Source organism: Sorex fumeus, unplaced genomic scaffold, assembly GCF_029834395.1.
Source record: "Sorex fumeus unplaced genomic scaffold, SorFum_2.1 ptg000045l, whole genome shotgun sequence".
In the NCBI taxonomy this organism is placed as follows: Eukaryota; Metazoa; Chordata; class Mammalia; order Eulipotyphla; family Soricidae; genus Sorex; species Sorex fumeus.
Window position 1 is genome coordinate 2,170,736 of NW_026606102.1, and position 24,135 is coordinate 2,194,870.

Sequence of the window (24,135 nt, forward strand, 5' to 3'; positions counted from 1 at the left end):
TGTGCAACCTGAAGGCTCCAAGTCCAGGACGATGACATATCACAGAGATGATCAGCAGAACAGAACGCTCTCACTTTTTCTCACTGCCCCTTCCCTGGCCCCAGCCTACATACATACATACATACACACACACACACACACACACACACACATACAAATAATTGGTAGGGGAGGTGGACTGCATCAATGTCAACTATCAATTATCTCTTATTTTTGTCTGGGACCACCTTCAGTGGTACTCGGGAGTTTACAATGGCCCCAACCCCTCCCACTCTGATCAAACTCAGGCTTCCTGCCTGCAAAGCATGTGCCTGGGTGGCGGCTCCAGCCCTCACCTCAATGTCAACATCTTGTCTGTCATGGTACTCAACAGTTTTGCAAAATACTCCCACTGGGGTGACAGGGCAGTTTCGAAGACTCTCTGTGTGTTAGTTCTCGGGACTGCAGCACATCTACGCTTCTTGCAATACAAATGTAAGTGTAAGGGGAGCTACAAAGTATATATGCATGCACTAAGTATATATGCATGCTGCACTTGCAGCTCTAAAATATAAACTCACGGGGCTGGAGCAATAGCACAGCAGGTAGGGCGTTTGCCCTGCACACGGCCAACCCAGGTTCGATTCCCAGCATCCCATATGGTCCCCCGAGCACTGCCAGAAGTGATTCAGTGATTCCTGAGTGTATGAACCAGGAGTAAGTCCTGTGCATTGCAGGGTGTGACCCAAAAATTCAAAAAAATAAAATAAAATATAAACTCACTGTAGAAAAACAGGTTAAAAAAATAAACTGTGAAATTTTCTGGCACCCTATTACCCAAATATTCTTTCACGTTTTAATAGTTTATTGATTTTTGTTCTCTGTCTCTCTGTCTCTGTCTCTGTCTGTCTCTCTCTATCTGTGTGTGTCTCTCTCCCTTCTTCCCTCCATCTTTCCCTCCCTCACTTTCTCCCTCCCCTTCCACTCTGCTGCTCAGCCCTCAATTATACTCTGTATGTTCCTTTCACTTCCTTTGAATCCCTTTCCTGACCTTAGCAGTCATGATTCTTGCAGTGTCCCGAGCCACAAGGTCACCTGTGGCTGGGACACTTGGTTGGTTGAGCTCTGTGGAGACCGTGCCTCTTTGTGGCACCAGAATTCCAATGTGCCATAGGATTGCATGAGACAATGTGGGAATCAAACTCTTGCCCTCATACCTGCAAGGCAGGTTCTCTGCCACGCAGATCCCTTCATTGTTTAGGAGTACGTATCCTTATAATTAATTTCCTATGTGGTCTCAGGAGGACAGCTATATACAGAAACATATATTTTTGAAGATTTTTTTCATTTTGCCATTTGGGCCACACTCAATATTACTCTTGGCTCTGTGCTCAGGGATTACTCATGGCAGTGTGCCAGGGAATGCCCTGTGGTCTTGGGGATCAAACCAGGGTTCACCATGCAAGGCATGTGCCTTAATCCCTGTGCTCTCTCTCTCTCCATCTCAGATGCATACAGATATGCATAAACATACCATAAATATTTGTTTGCATGATTTAATCCAACATATAGTTTGTTCTTTATTCCATAGATCTTAAGTTTTCAACTTCCTGCTAAATATATTAAAAATTCATTGAGCAATTATTTTTGAAGGCTCTTTAGCAATACCATATAAGCATATCAAAATCATCTTAATTCCTCATTTTGGAACACTTCAGGCTGTTTTTTTTCCCCCCAGCATTTTCCTACTATCAGTAATTCTACAGTAAATTAATGTAACCAGTGGCGGGCATAAACTGAGAGGCTAGAGAATGAGTCCCTGAATACTAAACCATTAGTTGAAAGGATATTAGAACATCCAAGATCAAACAACACCCCTGCAGCAGACCACACACACACACACACACACACACACACACACACATACACACACACACATACATCCCACCCTGCTATAGCCATGGAAACCATGTGCCTGTCCTCCCTTTAGGATATATGGAAAATGGCAATTTCCCATGTTCTTTAGAAAACCAAAAGCCATCAACCTTGTTCTCAGTCATCTTTGTCCTTGTCGGCTCAGAGGCATATATAGAAGTAAAAAAAAAAAAAAAGATTTTCAATGTTTTTAATCTTGGGAAGCTGCTGAGTGGGATTCAGAATCCCGTTCTCAGTGGCCATGAAGAAGCAATTGAGCTCTTTTTGTGTCCATTTCTCCATCCACAAACATGCCTTCCTCTGTGTCCTATGAAGCACTTATGGCCTGCATGAATGGGTTGGTCACTCAGCACACAGAGGGACCCAATCACTCCTTCCTCCTCCCATATACTCCCACGGTTCAAGTGAGTACCCAGGTGGGCCCATCCCTGCCTCTCCCCTTTCCGCACCCGACAAAAGCTCATCTACACATTGGGACCAGCTTCACTATCTCTCCAAAGAACCCCTGACCCACTAACTCACCTCTCATCATAGTCATAAGGATCTTAAAAGCCACCCAAGATCAAACAACACCCTGCAGCAGACTGCACACACACACATACACACACACCCCACCCTGCTATAGCCATGGAAACCATATTGCCTGTCCTCGCTTTAGGATACACGGAAAATGGCCTCCTACCTTCCACTTGGCACAACTACAGGGGCAGATGCCAGCACCGTCCTTATAGGGACAAGCCAAGAGTTTAAGCATTTATTGGCAAATGAAGCCAATTGTGTGTTCAGCCCTCGTGGGAAAGGAAGGAGCAGGGTGTGGAGACAAAGGGTCACTGAGGGTTGGTGGTTTACATTAGTGACATGGATACTTGGGACTCAGGCTGGAGCACGGGCACAGGACAGGAGCGTGAAGGTCTGAGAATGGAGTGGCAGAGCCACACTCTCCACCTTGGGGACCCAGGCCCAATGCACTCGTAGCCCTCTGACCCAGGATCCCGAAGTTACCCGTGACTCGAGAACATGTCTCCTTCTTCAATTTTGTCCACTGGGATGGTGTGAAATGAATTTTTGAGTATTTTCAAGCAAAGATAACAAAACCCAGGGCAAATATGCCAGTGTGTTTCCCTTCCCACCCAATCCTCAGAGGATTCTTTCCAACCTTACTCTTGAGTTTTCAAATCCTCAAGATAGACCCTATATACCTTCCTCAACACAACCCCAAATTAAAGCTGAAGAAGAAGGATGCTGCTTTCTCAAACTCCCTGGTCCAGCATCACCTCTGGGCTTGGCATGTGTCAACCCCAATTTCTTGGGTTCTGGCTGACTCTCCCTTTCTGGCTTCCCTCTCCAGAACTCAGTTTCCTTGGTCTCAAAACTAGGTGACTGGTTGAGTCTGGGGTCAAAGCACTCGATTCCAGATTCTGCAGTTCTTCACAGGAGAGAGAGACAAAGGGTCCCCAGAAAGCAGGTCCTGTTCCCCATCTCTTTCACCACACTTGCTTTGGTTTTGTCTATTTTCTATATTGAGAGTTAGAATTGAGGTTTACCGAGAAAAGGACTCTATACAGTCCCCATCAAATTTGAAAACCCTAAACCACCCATAAGTTTCCAAGATTCCAGCAGCAATTATGAAGGAAAAATAACAAAACCTTGTTCCAGAGTGAAAGTACAGTGGGCAGGGTGCTTGCCTTGCTCATGGTTGACCCAGGTTCAAACCCCAGCACTCCATCTGGTTCCCTGGGCATCACCAGGAGTGATCCCTGAGCACAGAGCCAGGAGGAAACCCTTAGCACTGCTAGGTATGGCAAAAAAAAAAAAAATTCCACTGAGTTGGGCTGTTCACCTTGTGTTCCAACTTTCCATTTGACACAATCCTTTGAGATGAGGCTCTCTTACACCCTGAAATGACAACTCGTGTGGCAGACAATATAAGTAGCAGAGACAGGAAACATGCATTCAGACATGGCTTCACAGGCTGCCTTCCCAGCCCATCCACAGCAGATGCAACAGCTTTCAATGTTTTTTCCCCATCTTTCAGGACACAACAGGATTTGGAAAGACAGTCACTTAATAGTTTGGTGAATGAATAAACTTTTGAATGGACAAGGAAAGTCTATCCTAGAGTCCATAAAAACTGAGACACAAATTAGAACCATCCCGGATTTCAGCTGCTTTGAAGCAATCAACCTGATCGTTCAGAACCACAGTCTAGCTAGTGCCTTTTCTTCACATCCGAGCGGAGAACACAGGGCATTCTTGAAGCCAAGGAGTTTCCTTTTAGGGATGGTTTCATTTGTGGCACTACCCAGGATTATCAGAGTGATGATCCACACTCCACCCTTCTTGGCTATTTTTTTGTTTGTTTTTGTTTTTTTGGTTCTGGGTCACACTCGGCCGTCTCAGGGCTTACTCCTGACTATGTGCTCAGGAGTCACTCCCGGTGGGTTCAGAGGACCATCTGGGGTGCCAGGGATTGAATCTGGGCAGCCACATACAAGGCAAGCACCCTACCTGTTGTACCATCACTCCGCCCTCTCGCCCCATATGTTCATCTCATGGTCCATGCAGGCTTTCTCAACTATCACTCTGAACCAGAGATTTCTCTAGATGCAGCACTGTCTTGTTCACCATCGGAAGTTTAACAACTCCACCAGACTATACTCACTGGATGTCAGTTATATTAGTCTCCTCACTGCTCCAACAGTAGCACTGTCGCACTGTCCTCCCTTTGTTCATAGATCTGCTCGAGCAGGCACCAGTAACGTCTCCATTGTGAGACTTGTTGTTACTGTTTTTGGCATATCAAATACGTCATGGGCAGCTTGTCAGGCTTTGCCGTGCAGGTGGAATACTCTCAGTAGCTTGCCAGGCTCTCCGAGAGGGGCAGAGGAATTGAACCCAGGTCGGCCGACTGCAAGGCAAATGCCGTATCCGCTATGCTATTGCTCCGGCCCACTGAATAATATGGTAACAACCAAAAATGTCTCTAGATGTTACTAAATGAGATTGGGCCTCTTTAAGAAGCAATGTTTCCCAACAACTCACAATAGCAGAGACACTATAAGAGCACAATAGCAGAGACACTGTAAGAGGGTTAGGAGAAGCAAGTCACACTGAATCACACCAAGAACAGAAATGCAAGTTTCCTTTCATCTTTGCCAACTCCCTGCATTTCTTCCTCCACCCTCACGATTCTCCTTAAGCAGGCCTTCCTGCGCACCTTAAAATGCATCAGAACTGTTTCAATGGAGAGTTCAGGCAAGACACCTCTGACGCATCTTTCAAGGCTGTCTTAAAGTCAATAAACAGGCCCAGATTGAATACAACATAGAGAATACGTTTAGCCTTGTAAGATGATGAGTGAAATGTTCTACCTTGAAGAAGGTTCAGGATAGTACAATATGGCTAACACGACCTTACTATACTTCAACCTCTTCATCCAAGGATCTATTCGAGGCCACTGAATATACCAGGCGCTTTGCTACGCCATCTCCAATTTGATTTTCCTAGCAATCTAACAGCAAACACATTATCTATTTAAGAAGGGGCTCAGGTTGGTAAAACGACTTGCCCCAGGTCACAAAATTGGTCCATACATCAAATCTTGAACACAAAGCCATCACAAGCTGCAAGTCTCCGCCTTCACCATAGCTATACTGCCGTGCAACCCAAAAACATCATCAGCTACCATCAGTAAAAAACCAAGGAGGGGCTGGAGCAATAGCACAGCGCATAGGGCATTTGCCTTGCATGCAGCCAACCCAGGTTCGATTCCCAGCATCCCATATGGTCCCCTGAGCACCGCCAAGGGTAATTCCTGAGTGCAGAGCCAGGAGTAACCCCTGTGCGTCACTGGGTATGATCCAAAAGGAAAAAAAGTAAAAAAAGAGATAACAGAAAAATCTTTTCATAGATAAGAGACCAAGGACCGATTCGTTATTTTTCTTTGTGTTTTTCCTCATTTTCTAAATTGTTTTCCCCTATATATGTGTAAATCCATGTTAAAAGTAATCAAAAACAGGGGGGTGGGGCGATAGCACAGCGGGTAGGGCGTTTGCCTTGCACGCGGCCAACCAGGGTTCGATTCCCAGCATCCCATATGGTCCCCTGAGCACCGCCAGGAGTAATTCCTGAGTGCATGAGCCAGGAGTAACCCCTGAGCATCGTCGGGTGTGACCCAAAAGAAAAAAAAAGTAATCAAAAACAGCTTCTAACAACAAAAATAACTCACACAGAACATGGAATGCATTTCTAGCAAACCGTTATTGCCATTTCGCATCCACGAGATTGCCAAAAATGAAGCTGGCTAATCCTCAGTGTTGACAAGGATGTGAGGACACAAAGAACCTCCCACACTATTAGTAGAAACAGAAGATTCGAGGGTCGGAGAGCAGCCTGGCACCCTCCAGCATGCTGTGAAACACAGTTCTTGCAGCGACTCTCTTCAAAGAATGGCTCCCACAGGTGTAGCGTGTTCACAATAGACGAAGATCAGGTTCCAAGATACTTAATGTCTATTAATAGAGGAATTGGGGACAATGGAATTCAAAGAAATCACATCAGAGAAACTAAGGTACATTTCCAGGCATTACAGAGAGAGAGATCCAACCCATCATGTTAAGTAAAAATCAAATTTTAAACTCCCAGGTCCAAAGGATTGCAGGATACATAAGCTTAAAGCATATGCAAATGTGTGTCTCTGCGTGCACTATGGGCAGTCAGGAATCTGCAGTTTTCTAGGTGGCTGCATACAATGTCTAGACACTCAGAAAATTCTGTGTCTATATAAGCACCCATTAATATCAATTCTGTGCTGAAGCAAAGACTATAAGCCGGGGGAACGGAAAATGAACTTCTCATTTCCTTTGGGTACCACTTTCTGCATTATTTTAAACCATCTTTTCAACAACATGTATCACTGCCAGACACAAAACAAAAACTGGTGGTGGTGATGTGGGGGAGGGGGAGGGGGGATGCTGATGCTTTGTTTTGTTGCTTTGATTTCGGAGAGACAAGAAACCCAGTTGTCAAAGCAACGGCCTCCAAACAAAGCAACGTATAGAGCGACCTTCGATGACAATAGCAAACGCTCACAAAACAAGACAGTGTGTGAAAGCTGCTCCGGGTGGGGTGTGCCAGTGAGTGGCATAATGGAGACTTTCTCTCCTGGCACACAGAGAGACAAAGACGGGCTGCTGCCCGGTAGCGTTGGAAAGGCTGGATCTGAAGACTCCTGGTGAAACAAATGCTGCTTTTTTTATTTATATTTTTTGAGGTGACCTATAGCAACTTCCCCGGCAGGAAGAGTCCCATTTTTCCTGTAGCCCACCCTCCAGCTCATCTCTTCCTTGGGCAGCTGATGCCACCTTGTTCCCCGGGGTGTGCAGATCTCTGCTCTCCTTTGCCAATCTCTGGCCCTCACCCCCAGGGCAGAAGAAGATTGAGGCTACTGCCCTCACGGCTGCATTGCTGGCCCCTGAGGTTAACATTTCTCACCTCTAAAATATCTTCTCTTCGGGACTGGAGCGATAGCACAGCGGGCAGGACGTTTGCCTTGCAAGCGGCTGACCTGGGTTCGATCCCCAGCATCCTATATGGTGCCTCGAGCCCTGCCAGGAATAATTCCTGAGTCCAGTGCCAGGAGTAACCCCTGAGCATTGCTGTGTGTGACCCAAAAAGCAAAACTGAAAAACAAAATCTTCTCTTTCTTGTTTGCTTTCATCAGAGGCCATAACGTGACGGTGCTCAGGGCCTACTCCTGGCTCTGTGCAGAAGACTGACCCACCCACCCACCCACCCCTGCTCAGAGGGTCTATGCAGTGAAGGAGAGAGAGCTGGGGTCAGCCGTATACAATGCACACATCTGACTTCCTCAACTACCTCTCCAGATTAAAAATATTTTCTCTTCTTGAGGGCTTAGGGAAGGTGTTTTGGGCCATATCCAGTGGCGCTCAGGGGCTATGCCTGGCCCTGTGCTCAGGAATGACCCCTGGCCCAGTTCAGGAGCTATACATGTTAGTCCTCGTGATTCAAAGCAGGAGAGCAGCCTCCACAGTTGAATGTCTGTACTATCACTTGACCCCCAAAACATCTTCACAATGCCGCCTACTTGACTGGCAGTTGTCAAAACTAAGTCCAATAGAATTTTTTTTTTTAAAGTTGCCAACACCTGGGGCTGGAGCAATAGCATAGGAGGGTAGGGCATTTGCCTTGCACGTGGCCAACCCGAGTTCGATTCCCAGCATCCTGTATGGTCCCCTGAGCACCGCCAGGAGTAATTCCTGAGTGCAGAACCAGGAGTAACCCCTGAGCATCGCCAGGTGTGACCCAAAAGCAATAAATAAATAAATAAATAAATAAAAGTTTAAAAAAAAGTTGCCAACACCAAGATACTGTGAAAATACTAGTTCATTTGAGAAAAGTTCTTAAAAATAAACTAATTAATTAAATAATAATAATAATAATAATGTGGCACAACACAGCCACTGGCATCATCTATGCTATAGAAATTCTGGCTACAGTCGGGAATAGTTGTCGAGGACCTCCCATACACACTGGGCACGGCAACCAACCTTCTCTCTTGAAAAGCAAACACAGGGCCAGAAGGATAGCACAGAAGATAAAGCGCTCGCCTTGCATGTGGCTGGCCCAGGTTCGATCCATCCCAAATGGTTCCCCGAGCACCACCAGGAATAATTCCTGAGTGCAGAGCCACGAGTAACCGCTGAGCATCGCAGGGTGTGGCCCCAAAACAAACAAAGCAACAACAACAACAACAAAAAGCATACAGCCCCCCCTTTTCATCTGTCCTAATTTTCTCCTGGCTGGCCACGTGCTGTTCAAACCAGTTAGACTCATTCGTTTCTGCAAAGTGTTCGTTTTCTTCCTAGTCCTTCATCTGCTATACCTGGAACCACTTGAAACACTCTACAAGCAGCTCTCCTTTTTCATTTTTTCTTATTGCTTGCTTTTTTTTTATAAGGTGGGTGGGGGTGTTTGATTTGGGGGCCACACCTGGCCACACTCAGGGGCCATGCAGTGCCAGGAAGGAGCTCTGTCCTCCTGCATGCAGAGCAGGCTATCTCTGGGGCCTCCCTGTTTCTGGATCTTCTGGCATTGGTTCAAACCTTTCCCTTCTGGTCAAGTCCAGCAAAATGGGAACTTGGTTCTTGGCATCCTGCCCAAGGCCTTCCCCCTACCTTGTGGTTTTCTGTCCCATGATGTAAGTACTGAGCATGGTCTCTGCCTGTTGTCTTTGGTGCTGAGAACACAGCACTTAGCTGGCTCCGAGGAAACACTTGTAAAGTGAACGACCAAAGCATCCACTGCAGGGGCTGGAGCAATAGCACAGCGAGTAGGGTGTTTGCCTTTCACGCGACCTTCCTGGGTTTGATTCCCAGCATCTCAAATGGTCCCCCAAGCACCGCCAGCAGTAATTCCTGAGTGAAGAGCCAGGAGGAACCCCTGTGCATCACCAGGTGTGACCCAAAAAGAAACCCAGGGTTGGGACCCTGGTATGACAGATGGTCCCCTGAGCACTGGCAGGAGAGATCTCTGAGCACAGAACCAGGAGTAAGACCTGAGCACAGCTGATTATGTCCCATAAAACAAATAAAAGAATCAAACTTGTTTAGCAGTGACAGGAGGCTGACACTGTGGTGGGGGGGGGCTGAAGGAGTAACTCACATGTATTTGGAAGAGGTATGAATTTGAACTCTAACACGTACAGAGTCTGGGAAACTGATGTTATCTCCACTTAAATTTGTTTTTTTGTTTTTTTTTTTTTTTTTTGCTTTTTTTTGGAGGAGTCACACCCAGCAATGCACAGGAGTTACTCCTGGCGGTGCTCGGGGGACCATGTGGGATGTTGGTAATCAAACCCGGGTTGCCCGTGTGCAAGGCAAACACCCGACCCGCTGCAATTTGTTTTTTAGAAAAAATGACACATGAAACAGTTAACAACAACATGTATTTACCTATGGCTCAGAGATATCTGGGGAATCAAGATCAGCCTTTCCACAGGGAAGAGGCAGGAGACCCGGGGAGAAGGACCCCAGAGCTATTACCTTGCCCTCCTCAAGCAAATTTTGCTCTTCACCTAAATGCAAAGCAGCTCCCTTCCAGGTGGAAGGCAGCGGAAACTTCTCCACCCCAGTCCACGCTGAGCACTTGGCTAATTGAAACGGTGGCGAGTGAAATCTTAGGTAGCTGAAGCACCATTACCCAAATTGGAAAGTGACACCAGGGTTCACACCTACTGACCCACCGAGTGAGAGCTAAGTCACGCGCACGCGCACACAGACTCCCCCCAAACCCGCGCCTCCCTAGGACACGGGGTGCCAGGGCTCTCCAACAGCATGACTCACTCCCAGGGAGAAGGGAGGCGACCCAGACAGGAAAGGGAGAGCGGAGAGAGAGGCAGAGAGGAGAGAGGAACAAGAGAGAGAGACGGAGGGTGGGGAGCGCTAGGGGGGACCCCCTCCACCCCATCGCCAGGATGCTGGCTGCAAAGCTTCCATGACAAAACACTGGCACAGGCGGGAGAGTTGCTGGGGTCAGGGTGTTCTTCAGGATCTCGGCTGGTTTCCATAGAGACTATGAATTCCTGCCTCTCAATAACCACCTTCTCTGCGGTCTGACAAATGTCTCCATCAGCCAGCGAGGATCTGGGCCCGGGCTCCTGCAGGGAGAAGGGGCGCCAGGGCGGGCTGGAGACTCGAGCCCCCGACAGCCTCTGGCCTCTGGCCTGGCCTCAGCGCTGGGAGGAGAGACGGTTTCTGTTTCCCCTGGTTACCTTCCTCCTCCCCGGAGCAAGCCCGGCCAAACTAGCCATGGGGGACTGAAGCCGGGGCCAGTTGGGGGGCGAGGGGGAGGTGGAATCAGCCCCCACCAGGCTGTCTGCGGTGCCCTCAGCCCCAGGAAACCAGCAGGTCACTTCCTTTCCCACCCCTGCTTCCTCCACTGAGGCGCCACAGGGCCAACGGGGCCCCAGGCTCGAACCCGCGCCCGGTCACAGGGTCTGCCCATTCCTCCTGGCACTGCTTTCCAGAGCTGCCTCTTGCGACGACCAGCCCCACCCACCCTGACTTTGCCCTCATTTCTCGGGGCCCCATGCCACTGTCACTTAACTGTCTTCTGCTCCCCTGAACACACACTAGCTACAACCCCCCAGGAACTCCAGGGTTCAGCCATGTGGGCGAGCAGGGAGTTCTGAGATGCTGCCGGGAACCCCACCAGGGTTCCACCCATCCCACAGCTGCTGCTTCCCCAGGGTTCTCGCCCGCCTCGCACCCGCAACTGCAGGTGGCACCAATCCTTTAGTGGGCCCTGAACCCCTCTGCCTCTGGGTGCCCAGGTGCCTTCCCCCCCCGCAAAAGCCACCTACAAAGCTGACATACAATTTTTAGGGCACTGGTACAAAGGCTAATTATTTACTATTATGCTGAAGCATTTCATTCTGGTTTTGGTGATCAGGTTGCGGGTCTTTGCCTGCAATAATGGAAATCAAACAGGGCGACAGGACCTCACAAAGGTGATCCCACGTTCTCCTGCACACCACATCTCTGGCCCTGAGAAAAGGCGGGGGGGCTTTGTTTCTGGTTGGTTTGGTTTGGCTTGGGGGGCCATACCTTGTACGCCTGCTGCTCTGGGGTTGCTCCCAGCAGTGCTCAGGGGTCCACGCAGTGCCAGAGATTGAACTGGGGTCCACTGCATGCAAGCAAGTGCCCTAACCCCTGTAGTATCTCTCCTCCAGCCCTAGACTGGGATTGTTGAAAGAGGATAAAATTAAAACATTCTAAAACTGTGGGGACCCCTGGGAATCGCACTTCTTCCCTGAGTCTCCCTGACTCTCTCTCGCCCACTCGGTACCTGCGTCAGCCTGCAGAATCAATCAAGTCCCACCTCCACAGAGGCTCGTGCTCTGCCCCCAGCCTTGAGGACACATGCCCCCCTCTCTCTACACCCCAAAGGCAGGTCTAAATATACCTCTCCCCATCCCCAGGCCAGACACCCAAGACTCTGGGTTTTCATTTAGTCCTTAGCCCCAAACTCTTCTCCTCCTGTGGCCACCTACTTACTGACTGACATACTTCTGGGGCTTGTGGCCATCCACAAGACTCCTGGGAGAAATGTTAACTCTTTCTTCTGCACCCCAAAGCACTCGTGTGTTTGTTATCAGATCACTTTTCCAACCCATCATTGTCAAACAGATTCAATTCTGTTCGTCTGGTCTCTTGTTTGGGGCCATACACCATCGTGGTTGGGGCTGGTGATACTCAGAGGAGCCATATATAGTCCTTAACCCCTGTACACACTGTCTTTCTCTGTATCTCTGTCTTTCTCTGTCTCTGTGTCTCTGTCTCTCTCTGTCTCTCTCTGTATCTCTGTCTCTCTCTGTTTCTCTATCTTTCTCTCTGTGTCTCTGTCTCTGTCTCTGTCTCTGTCTCTCTCTCTCTCTCTCTCTCTCTCTCTCTCTCTCTCTCCAATTCCTACACCCAATTCTGTTTTATTTTTGCTTGTGTTGTGGTGTCGGGGGGATAGGGGGGTTAAACCCAGGACTTCATAAGTGCAAGGCAAGGGGCTGGGTCCCCTTACTGGCCTCTCCCCAGAGCTAACATCCATGTCTTTTACAGCATTCCGTTTCTAAGCACAGGAATTTACGGCAGAAGCTATATGAACTTGCTGGCCCCCCAGTGCGGTTCTGTGACACACCGAGGGCTGTGTTCTGGGTCCAGAAGTCCCACACCGGGACTCTGGCGGCAGCCTCCTGCCTGTGGCTGTGGTGGGGTGGTGAGCACATGAGAAAACCCACGTCAGGCTGTGCAGCTCTAACCCCTAAACCTTTCTAAATCATATTCTGATGCATTACTGAAACAAACAAGCCAAAAAATTTCATAGTGGATGTAAACTATGTGCTATGGCATTTCAGGAACAGCAACGAAAGGTGGTAGAAATTGCCAGATCTCTTGGCACCTGCCCTGAAAGCTTTTCATGCTTTGGACTGACCAGTCACACTCCAAGTTCCGCTCTGTCCCCACGTTCCAAACGAATCCCAAAGAAGTTGTCTACTATGTACTAACTATGACTGCTTTTCCCTTGAGTTATAAGTTTTATTGACAACCCAAAAAATGGTACAACGACATGGCCGACCCAGGTTCAATTCCTCCACCCCTCTCGGAGAGCCCAGCAAGCTACTGAGAGTATCTCGCCCGCACGACAAAGCCTGGCAAGCTACCCGTTTTCGATATGCCAAACACAGTAACAAGTCTCACAGTGTTACTGGGCCCGCTCTAGCAAATCGATGAACAACGGGAGGACAGTGCTACAGTGATAGCCAGAGATGACACAAAGAGGGGCCGGAACAATAGGACAGCAGGTAGGGCGCCTGCATTGCACACAGCTGACCCAGATTCAATCCCTGGTACCCCATAGGGTTCCCCCAGTCACTGCCAGGACAGATCCCTGAGCTCAGAGCCAGGAGTTATCCCTGACCACTGTGGGTATGACCCCAAAACAACAACAAAAACCATGATACAAAGAGTTTTCTACATTAAACTTAAAGATGGTGAAGATCCAAAACTTATGACACTGAAGAAACACAGAGATCAATTTTAATTTTTTAAAAAAGCCACCTAGGGACTAGAACGATAGCACCGCAGGTAGGGCGTTTGCCTTGCATGCAGCCAACCCAGGCTTGATTCCCGGCATCCCATATAGTCCCTCGAGCATCGCTAGGAGTAATCCTTGAGTGCAGAGCCAGGAGTAACCCCTGAGCATCGCCAGGTGTGACCCAAAAAGCAAAAAAATAAAAAATAAAAAAAAGTACTGGTTGGTTTCTTAATACCAAGACCAAAAAAAAAAGCCATATAATGTTCACCTGTTTTAAAAATGTATATGTTTTGGGGGCTGGAGCGACAGCACAGCGGGTAGGGTGCTTGTCTTGCACGCGGCCGACCCGGGTTTGATTCCCAGCATCCCATATGGTCCCCTGAGCAACGTTAAGGGTAATTCCTGTGCATTGCCAGGTGTGACCCAAAAAGCAAAAAAAAATTTTTTTTAAAATATATATACATATGTTTTGTGGGTTTTTTTTCCTTTCAGCTGTAAAAAAGCTGTCTTGAAGATAAATCATACCATGGGTTATGTTTTTTGGCTGAGAAAGCGCCATCTCCTTGTATGAAAGCTAATTATTGCTTTAATCTTCCACATTCCAAAACTCTCAGGGCTCTGGACCTCAGCGTGATCATCCTTCTCTCCTCTCCAGTGTCCTTACATGGGAAAATGCTCATTATTGAACCGGTCCAGCTCTCTGCCAACAGTTCCATTTCTTTCAAGTCTGGCCTCATTTCATACAAAATCCAGCTCTCTGCTTATTTTTAGGTTTGGATGGGCATATTTCATTATCAATGCCCTTTTTTAAAATGCAAAACCCATTCATGCTTTCCTTCACTCCATCAGTATTTGTCGGGCTTCTAATAAATGCCAAGCAGTCACCAGAACAAAGGTGACCGAGACACGGCCATGCTCTGAACTTTACTTACGTTCTGGAAGGAGATGCCAGCCAGGTGCTAAGGTGTGACTCAGTGTGATGCACACTGTGACAGGGACAGAGAGGAGCACAGAGCACAGAGCACAGCCATCTCAAGCAGCCTGGAGGGCCTGAGGACAATGAAGCTGAGTCCTGAAGGAGGAGGGGGAGGAAGAGGGGACAGGTGGGGAGACCAGCCGTGGAACCCGTGATGGAAAATGCTGGTTTAAGCTGGAAAAGCCAACAGAGGGAAAGGGAGCAGCGAAGTCTGGCAGTGGACAAGGAGCAAGAGGTTCCGCGGGGCTGCCCGGCGGAGGAAGCACAATGTCTTTTTGTGGCCCAGGTGAAATGCCTGGTCTAGGAGCAGTAAAAATCGCCCGCCTGGCACAAACAAAGCCATGAGTTCAAATCCTGGTGTCATCCCATGCACCAAGTGAAGTGCTAGCATTTCTAGTGCTTTGGGGTCCCTGGCACCCCAAAACAGGATAAAATCCTCAGCACCTGGCCAGCTCTGTGCAAACCTGGCCACTAAAGTTACACATAAGCACCGTTAACCAGGTATACACATCCCACGGGAACTCCTGGCGAGCATCACAACCAGCCTGAGCTTGAGTACCAGACTTCAGTTAAGTGTGACTCTCAGCCAGCCCGTGTACGAACACTACCTCGAAAGGGTGCCACCCTGGTGAGCATCACAAGCAAGTGCGCAAGCGTCAAAAGCAAGTTTGTGCAATCCCTGGTTGCTGCAGCTGCAGAAGTAAAGGAAGAGAAGGTGGGGAAACAGCCTGGAAGGAGCGGGTGGAGGATTGGATGGGCAAGAGATCACTGCATAATTTTCTTTTTTTTTTTTTTTGCTTTTTGGGTCACACCCGGCGATGCACAGGGGTTACTCCTGGCTCTGCACTCAGGAATTACTCCTGGTGGTGCTCGGGGGACCATACGGGATGCTGGGAATCAAACCCGGGTCGGTCGCATACAAGGCAAATGCCCTACCCTCTGTGCTATCGCTCCAGCCCCCTGCACAATTTTCTAAAGCTGTGCCAATGACAACATTCACTGTGTCATACTGGTTTTCAAGCAGCCTTAGTCAAAACTGGTTTTGCTCCGTCTCCTTCACCTCCAGCATTCTCAACGGTTTCATGTTAGGCTGAATTCTTTTTAAAAGGGCACTTGGGGCTTGGGAGAGGTCTCAAACGGCTGGGTACAGAAGCACATTGGGAGTTCTGGGTTCAGTCCCCAGCACCACAGGGTCTCCAAGCACTGGGAATGTCAGCCCCCAGCACTGCTGGGTGTGGTCCAAAACAAAGAAGATAGTTGCTTTGTTTCATGAGGTTCAAAGAGAAAAACCTCCTCAGCAGGTCTCTCAGACACTCCTATTTTCCTGGTCCCAGGGAGAGAAACAGCTAAAGACTTTTACCACTCAATTCTGTCTGATGTGTTTTGTTTGTTTGTTTTGATTTTGGGGTCACACCCGGCAATGCACAAGGGTTACTCCTGGCTCAACACTAAGGAATTACCCCTGGCAGTGCTCAGAGGACCATATGGGATGCTGGAAATCGAACCTGGGTTGCCGCATGCAAGGCAAACGCCCTACCCATTGTGCTATCGCTCCAGCCCCTTCTGATGTGTTTTAAAGGCCACTGACAGTGAGGAAAGCCTGTGTAACCTCAGGCAATGTGCTCGACCTCTCTATGCCTAGTTTGTTGAACTAGAAGAAGAAACTAAGTATCATTTACCCTGTAGCATTCTTGTGAATGGAGCAAGAGAGATGATAAAAAGGGTTGAAGATATGTTTTGCATGAAAGAGGCCCAAGTTCTGTCCACAGAACTCCCAGCAGTGACTCCTGAGCACTGAACTGGGAGAAGTCCCTGAACCCCCAAATAAAACAAACAAGAAAAATAAGAATTCTTGTGAAGTACACAGTAAAATTATATCCAGCAAGAGTATACACATATTTATGTATTACAGAATTTAATACAGGATTATAATCATTAACTTGTATAATTACTGAGTAGAATTGAACAATGTATATGCATATATGTGAATACAATTTGTATTTTGTTGCAACTTTTGCTACATATATTTGCATATCTGTTTATACACATGTGCACACATATGTACACACATACACACTTTTAGCCAGCCTTAACTCTACATCAAGGACCTAAAGAACCAGGGGGAAGAAAAATACATTTTTTAAAAAAATTTTTTTTTCATTTTCTTATTCTTTCTGGGCTGGAGCGATAGGACAGCGGGTAGGGTGTTTGCCTTGAACGCGGCCGGGTAAAATTCCTCCATCCCTCTTGAAGAGTCAGGCAAGCTACTGAGAGTATCCCGCCCGCACGGCAGAGCCTGGCAAGCTCCCCATGGCGTATCTGATATGCCAACAAGTAACAACAAGTCTCACAATGGAGATGTTACCAGTGCCCACTCAAGCAAATCGATGAACAATGGGAGGACACTGGACAGTGCTTTTTTCTCTAAACTTTCTTTCTTAGTCAAGACCTTGGGAAAGTTTTGTTTTAAAAAGAAGTTGAGGGGCTGGAGCAATAGCACAGAGGGTAGGGCATTTGCCTTGTATGCGACCGACCCGGGTTTGATTCCCAGCATCCCATATGGTCCCCTGAGCACCACCAGGAGTAATTCCTGAGTGCAGAGCCAGGAGTAACCCCTGTGCATCACTGGGTGTCACCCAAAAAAACAAAAAAAAAGAAGTTGATAAGGAACAGAAGGTACGACAGCAGGTAGTCTGCTTGCCTTGCATGTGGCTGATCCTAGTTCATCCTTGGCACTACATATGGGTCCCCCAGTGCCGCTGGGAATTATCCTTGACAGAGACAGAAGCCCTGAGCACCGCTAGGTGTGCAAACCTCACCCCTGTTTTTTTTTTTTTAATAAAAACTTGCTGCAAGCTGGAGAAATAGTACAGTGGGTAGGGCGCCTGCTTTATACCTGGTAGGCCCAGGTTCTATCCCTGAAACCCTAAATGGTCCCCCAAGCTTGAGAGAAGTAAGCCCTGGCACCCCTGGGTGTGGCCCTAAAACAAAAATCAAAAACAACATTAATCAAATTTTCCTTCAACCTAGAAGAGCTGGTATTTCTAAAAAATGAATATTAGTACATACATGTTTACTCTATTTCAATGACATTATCTCTCAAAATGCTTCCTAGTGTTACGGTCTGATTCAAACTGTGGGTGCTGTGTTTAAATACCACCTACAAGAATATTTGTAAAAGATATTTTTGTTACCATACAGATTCATACCAAACAGAAAAGATTTTTCGCATTCTTCAATATCCTTATACTTTTTGAGGTCGCATTAAAATCTGGAAACAGACTTTAATTGCATGTCTGTCTCATGGTTGCAATCAGAAACATGGTACTGAAAATCACATATTTGAATACATTAGTGACACCAGGCTAGAAAGTCTACCTTTGTGTATTCTACTTTCCCTGAAAGGTGAAATGCACACAAGAGAGTCAGGGGATTTCCAAAATGGAACGAAGTGCAGTAGCTAATATGTCCTCAGGGATATGAGAGAATGGTCTTTGCATGACCATCTTTCCTAGATTGGGAATCAAACAGAGAAGCCAGCTAGGCAGTGCGATCAGTAAGACACACCTGGCCAGGATGCTCTGCCTGGGAATTCACCACTTGAGAGTCTACTGAAAGGTCGTTACGCTTTCCTAAACATCTGTCACTCTCCCATTTAAAGGCAGAAGGAGAAAATCAAAACAGCTCATGTTGTTTCCAATCCAACAAAAAGTTATTCTGCCTACAAAAAAAAAAAAAAAGACAGCTTAGGGGCCCGGAGTGATAGTGCAGTGGGGAGGGCATTTGCCTTGCACATGGTCAACCCTGGTTCAATCTCCAGCATCCCATGGGGTCCCTCGCCCTTGGCAAGTCCACCAGGACTAATTCTTGAGCACAAAGCCATGAGTAAACTGAGCATCCCCAGGTGTGGCCCAAAACCCTGAAAGAAAATTAAAATAAGAAAGACAGCTTAGGTTCAACGGGGACCAACACAGAGCCTGAACCAGACAGCCAGGAGCTCACTAACCTCCCAGCATCTCTAAGACTTCCTTGGCTGATAAATGTGAGGGCACAGGCAGCAAAGGGCAGAACCATTACATACTCTTTTTTTTTTCCCTCTTGGAGAAAAAACCGGCAGTCAGGAATTACTCCTAGAGGTGCTCAGGGGACCATGTGGGATGCTGGGAATCGAACCCCTGTTGGCCACGTGCAAGGCAAACACCCGCTGTACTATTGCTCCAGCCCCACAGACACACTCATGCTGTTTTTAACCTTGAACTAAAGTTCTGTGAGCACTTTAAGTCAGAACAACTATGAGGATTCTCCTTTGATAAATGGGGTGCAGACTTGACGTCTTTCTAGGTTTTCCACCTCGCAACAAGAGAGTCGAGGTTTCATTCCACATCTCCACACACAGATCCAAGCCTCGCAAGAAAAATCTGCGGAAATGAAAAGAGATCAGGGACTGTTTGTTCTACCCATTATAAACCGTGTATATGAGTATAAGGAATTGGTAAAGGCTAACTTTACATTCTCCAGATGAATTCAAACATACATATTTTTTTTCCACTCTTAAGCATTTCCATTTATGCCAAAGCTCCATGAAGTACCATCTCATATTATACAATCAATGGAATAAATAGGTAGATGATGGCTGCTTTAGGAATGATCTGTGGGTTTAATTAGCTAACTTAAACAAATGGACACATTTACACTGCACAAGGCTACTTTCGGAGAAGAAAGAACTATAATTAGACAACGCAGAAAGGGCCGCATGAATTAAGGAAACTTTCTTTCCACTAAAAGGAAGTATACTCTCAGGGCCTACTGCCTCACTCAAAGCAAACCAATAGCATTTTCAGCATAAGATAGAGAATATTGCAATAACAAAACCACAGCATTCCCTTAAAGAGAAAGAACAGATTTGGTCAATTTTAAGAATCAACCTCCTGGCAAGAGCACTTTTGAGATAACAACACTCAATGAAAATGTTGTCCCACTACGACATTTTAGAGGGAATCTGCTTTTCTCTACATACTGGAAAAGTCTAATTTTTTAAATTAGAAAAGTCTGGAAAGAAAATTCTGGAAAATCCAGAACTTAGCATAGGCTGTTCTGTGTTCCAGTTCCTGTCACTCTGAGCAAGGGGTCCTTAGATGTCAGAAGTGTCCCCTTTGTTTCTCTCTTCCCCACAGTACTTTGTACTAGGCCTGGAAAATAACCAAGTTCAGGAAATACATGCTGAATTATTCTAGACTGGAACATGCTTTTGAAACAAATACTATATTTGATTTCTCAAAAAAAGTGGGGCTCTTAGATGGCCATCTTAAAACTCCTCATTTCCGCTCTTTTATATGCCCACTATGTTTCCAAAAGAATTAGAGTGGTATGGTTAGAAGGATAAAGATCTTTACAATATATATATAAAAAAAAGACCAGTCTCTCAAAGATATTTTGTTTGATGTGGGTCAGAACTAAAAGCAATAAATCCAATCTCCATGCAAAACATCAGTGCTAGATTTCTCCACGCCTTCTGGTTACCACTGAACTTTCCACTGAGATGGCCATGTGGCCCCACCAATACCTTAATTTCAATATTAGGGCCTAGAGCAATAGCACAGCGGGTAGAGCAGGGCATTGGCCTTGAACACAACCAACCCAGTTCGATTCTGGGCATCCCATATGGTCCCCTGTGCATGGCCAGGAGTAATTCCTAAGTGCAGAGCCAGGAGTAACCCCTGAGCACCGCCGGTGCCGTGACTCAAAAAGCCAATAAATTAATGAATTAAAATAACTTCAATATCAGCTTGCATGAGTAAAATTCATTTCCATCCGCAGCCGCGGACACATGAACCTCTGTGGACAATATATCAAATCACTGATGTGATGAGGCCAAGAAGTCCCACACAGTTTCAAGAAACAAGTATTTAGTCCCGACACTTGCAGAGAATAGGGACTAAATCCAGTTTGGTTTTATTAGTTCCCAAATAAGTCAACGTGAGTATTTTGGCATTCACAGCTGTCTAGCATTCAAGCTACCAAAGTGGACCAAAAAAAAAAAAAACTAAGCACCTGAATTATAAATGATCTCCATATAAATAATCCACCTATCCTGGTTTCTTCAAAAGGCAAGTAAGCCCCAATACAACTCCTCCCACCCCAACATACATATGAGAAACGGCTGTTTGTCTCTGGAAATCGTTAAAAGAGCATTCTCAAGAGAAAAAGTCCCACTTGCTTTGAAAACGCTTCATTTAAAAAAAAAAAAAGTTGCGAGTCCAGATAAAAGTTAAGAGGCCTTTCTATTTTTCCTCACACGGGCCGAGTTGTGAAATGGCAACATATTTTATGCAAACTGATAAACAAGATCAAAGGCAACCACCGATCGCAAATGCCATATAAATCATCATCTCATAAAATATCACAAGAGCTATCATCGTGATCATAGCTGGATGAAAGGACTCTAGATACCCGATGGGAAAATTGTGCAAGAAAAAGGGAATCGTGCAGTAACCCTCGTGGACGGCAGAGTTGGGAAGAGCAGGGGCGTTAAGGAGCACCTCCTCGGGATCAAGACCGTCCCCGGACTGCAAACACACACACACACACAATCGGGCGCTTGGCTCCTTCGCCTCTGCCCTGCTTTCAGCTGGGTAGTGCCAGCAGCTGCCTCTCCCCGCCCTCCTTCCCCGCTTCTCCCCTCCCTTCCCCGCGCCCTCCCCCCAGCTGGTGTATTCAGCAGCTCGGCCAGATTAAGAGGCGCTCGCCACGGCCACGGGCCTGGAGATCGGTCATCACCCCCCGCATACACACACACACACACATACACATACACACACACATACACACCCGGGCCGGCGGGCGTGAAAGGCGCGACCCCCGGCTGGCGGGGGACGCGGCGGCCCGGGCGCGGCGGGAGGAGGAGCGGGAGCACGCGGAGCGCGCGGCGCTACCTGAGCTGTCCATGGTGCTGGCGCGGTCCGCTGGCTGCCGGGCGGGACTCCGCGCCGCCGCCCCGCCGGGGCCTCGCGCTCGGCCGCCGCCCCCGCCGCTGCCCGCACTTAGGTCCCCGTTACTGTCCACCAGCTGCAGGGACTCGTAACCATCGCTGCTGGTCTTTTTCCGGTAGCTCCCGAGGAGGCTCATGGGCGAGCCCGGGGCAGCGGGAGGGCAAAGGAGAAGCGATCCACCTGGGAGACGAACGCCGGGCCGCGGGGAGGTGGACGCCGGGCAGAGTTAAGGCAGACAGACCGGGAGGAAAATTCTTTTTTTTTCCCCCAAGGGGAGGAAAAACCCCAAACGCCCCCCGCCAAGCCCCATCAAGTGCCCGACGTGACGCAGAGAGGAGGGTGAAAGAGGGAGCGGCCGCCCGAGCGGCGCCGGGGCCGGGCGCGCGGCGAGGCCACCGCCTGGGGTCCGAGCGCGGCGGAGGGGGGACCAGCGGGGATCGGGGCGGGCCTGGCGGCTGGGGGAGGGGAGGGGGGTCCAGCCGCCGTCCGGCTGGGCAGTGCCCGGAAGCGGTCCCGTAGGTGTCGCCGCGCCGGGCCGCCGCGCTGCAGGGCCGCTCCAAGCGCCGCCGGCCCGCGGGGAGGGAAGGAAAGACGCGGCGAGGCTGGGGATGGGGGTCCCCCCACCCCACCCCGAAGGCGGACCGCGGGCGGGGGGCGGGGACTGTGCCGAGCCAGGGCCACGGGAGAAAGGGGCTGGGCCTGCCGGGGACGGGGAGGGGGGCTCCAGGGGAGGAGGGGGGCCGAGCCAGGCACGCCCATTTTCGTCGAACTTCGCCCAGATTTGCTGGAAGGTTCGGCCGGCCCAGCGCTTCCCCCGGCGCGATCGAGGCCCGGCGCCCCTTTTTCGCCGGACGGGGTCGGTCCCCGGCTGCGATCGCCCAGGCCCCCGGCCGGGCTGGTGCTCCGAGACGGTGGCCCCCGCCTAGAACGTGTGGCTTGCTGCTCAGGAACTGTCAGGGGTGGCCACCCCGAGGTGGGGGCTGGGGGTGGGTGGGGGGTGGGAGGGTTCCGGCCAGGTTGGACCAGGTGCAGAATTTCTGATCTGACATCATTTACCTTGGGACCTGGAGAAAGGACTATACCACTCGGCCGGCTGGAGGGGAGGGTGGGCGAGCCGGCGGGGCCCCGTTTCCCTTCCCTCCTTAGCCCCTCCCCCTGTTTCCGTTCCGAATTCTGGGCCAAGAAAGCTGCTCCTCTCGGAGAATTGGTGAGCAGGCCTAGCAGGATCGTTGGGGGGGTCAGGTCCCTTTCTTGCAGAACCCCATTCAAGACCGTGTGTCTAATTTATTTTTACTCTTCTGGGTCTGTCCTCTTCAATTTTTTTTTTCCCCCTTCGGAGAAACCCAACATTGGAGAAGTTTCGCGCCTTACCAAAAAAAAAAAAAAAAACTCCCAACTCTCAAAAATTGTAGTCACCAAATGGTCCTTTTCCTCCCTGAAATTAGATGGCAAGAGCAGCCTACATTCTCATCATTTCTAGTAAACATTCTCATCACTTCCAGTAAAAAACAGGTGAAAAAAAACCACTTTTCTTAAAAATTACCCCTTTTTAGGAACTGGAGTGGATAGTATAACCGATAGGGCGTTTGCCTTGCACACAGCCAACCCGGGGTCGACGCTGGGCCGACCTCGGTTTGATCCCTGGCATCCCATATGGTCCCTGGAGCACCGCCAGGAATGATTCCTGAATACAGAGCCAGGAGGAACCCCTGAGCATCGCCGGAAGTGACCCAAAAAGTAAAAAAAAAAAAAAATTATTCTTTTCTCCAATTGGGATCTGAAATGACTAAATGAGAAGCTGGCTATTTCAAAGCCATTTGAGTTTCTCATCACTAACTCAGCCCGGAAAGAGTAAACGTGTGCAAATTTTGCTTAAGCCTCTTGGCTCTTGCAGCTATTATATTGATCAACTAACAACACAAAATACAAGATAGTTTCCTGGAAGCTCTAGGTTTATATATGCATTGCACAAAATAAATTCAGTAGACTGAAAGATGTTTTCCTATTCAAATGATCACTCAAAAGCACATCATTGGGGGGGGGGGGGATAGAGGGTGGGGGTTGTCACACCCAGCGATGTTCAGGGCTTACTCCTGGCCCCGCACCCAGGAATTACTCCTGGTGGTGCTTGGGGACCAAAAAGGATGCGGGGATCGAACCTGGGTGGACCACGGGCAAAGCAAATGCCTACCCACTGCTACCTCATCTTTTAGAGAAGAAGAAGGAAGAATCTGGACAAATCAAGAGTTGGGGTTTCTGGATCCCTCCATTCCCTTTGGCAAGACCTAACGCTGATCAGTTGCTTTCCTGATTGCATTTTCTGAGCAAATGGAGATCTGCTCTGTAGTACAAGTCTCAGTTGATATTTATAACTGGATCAATTCACTTGAGTGGTGACAAGGAAAAAAGTGTAATAAAATTTCAAACAGAGTTTACACTTTGAATTTTCCAAATCTGTCAGATTCAGCTATTTTAGTTGTTTGGCTTGAGTACCACTCTGTATACTATAATAAGTAAATCTTTCCCAATAACATTTTAGAAAATATTTATCTGCTCTTCTGTTTTTATTTCTATACTGCCCCAGAGGGAAAAATAAATACTGAGTATACATCATGTGCCTTGACATATCCTGGATTTACAATAGCTAGA

At 48.2% G+C, this 24,135-nt stretch overlaps 1 protein-coding gene across 3 annotated transcripts in view; it reads right to left on the reverse strand.

Annotated features, from left to right (window-relative positions):
• Positions 1-24,135, reverse strand: part of DNAJC6 (DnaJ heat shock protein family (Hsp40) member C6) — a 168,413-nt gene that overhangs the window by 86,054 nt on the left and 58,224 nt on the right. The window contains exon 1 of one of the 3 annotated variants that reach the window (XM_056122381.1): positions 21,430-21,520. The exons of the other annotated variants lie outside the window; for them this stretch is intronic. Within the exon in view, the coding sequence (XP_055978356.1) occupies positions 21,430-21,442 (13 nt within the window). The 5' untranslated portion in view covers positions 21,443-21,520. Of the gene's footprint in view, positions 1-21,429; positions 21,521-24,135 lie in introns of those variants that run through there. 3 annotated transcript variants of the gene reach the window in all.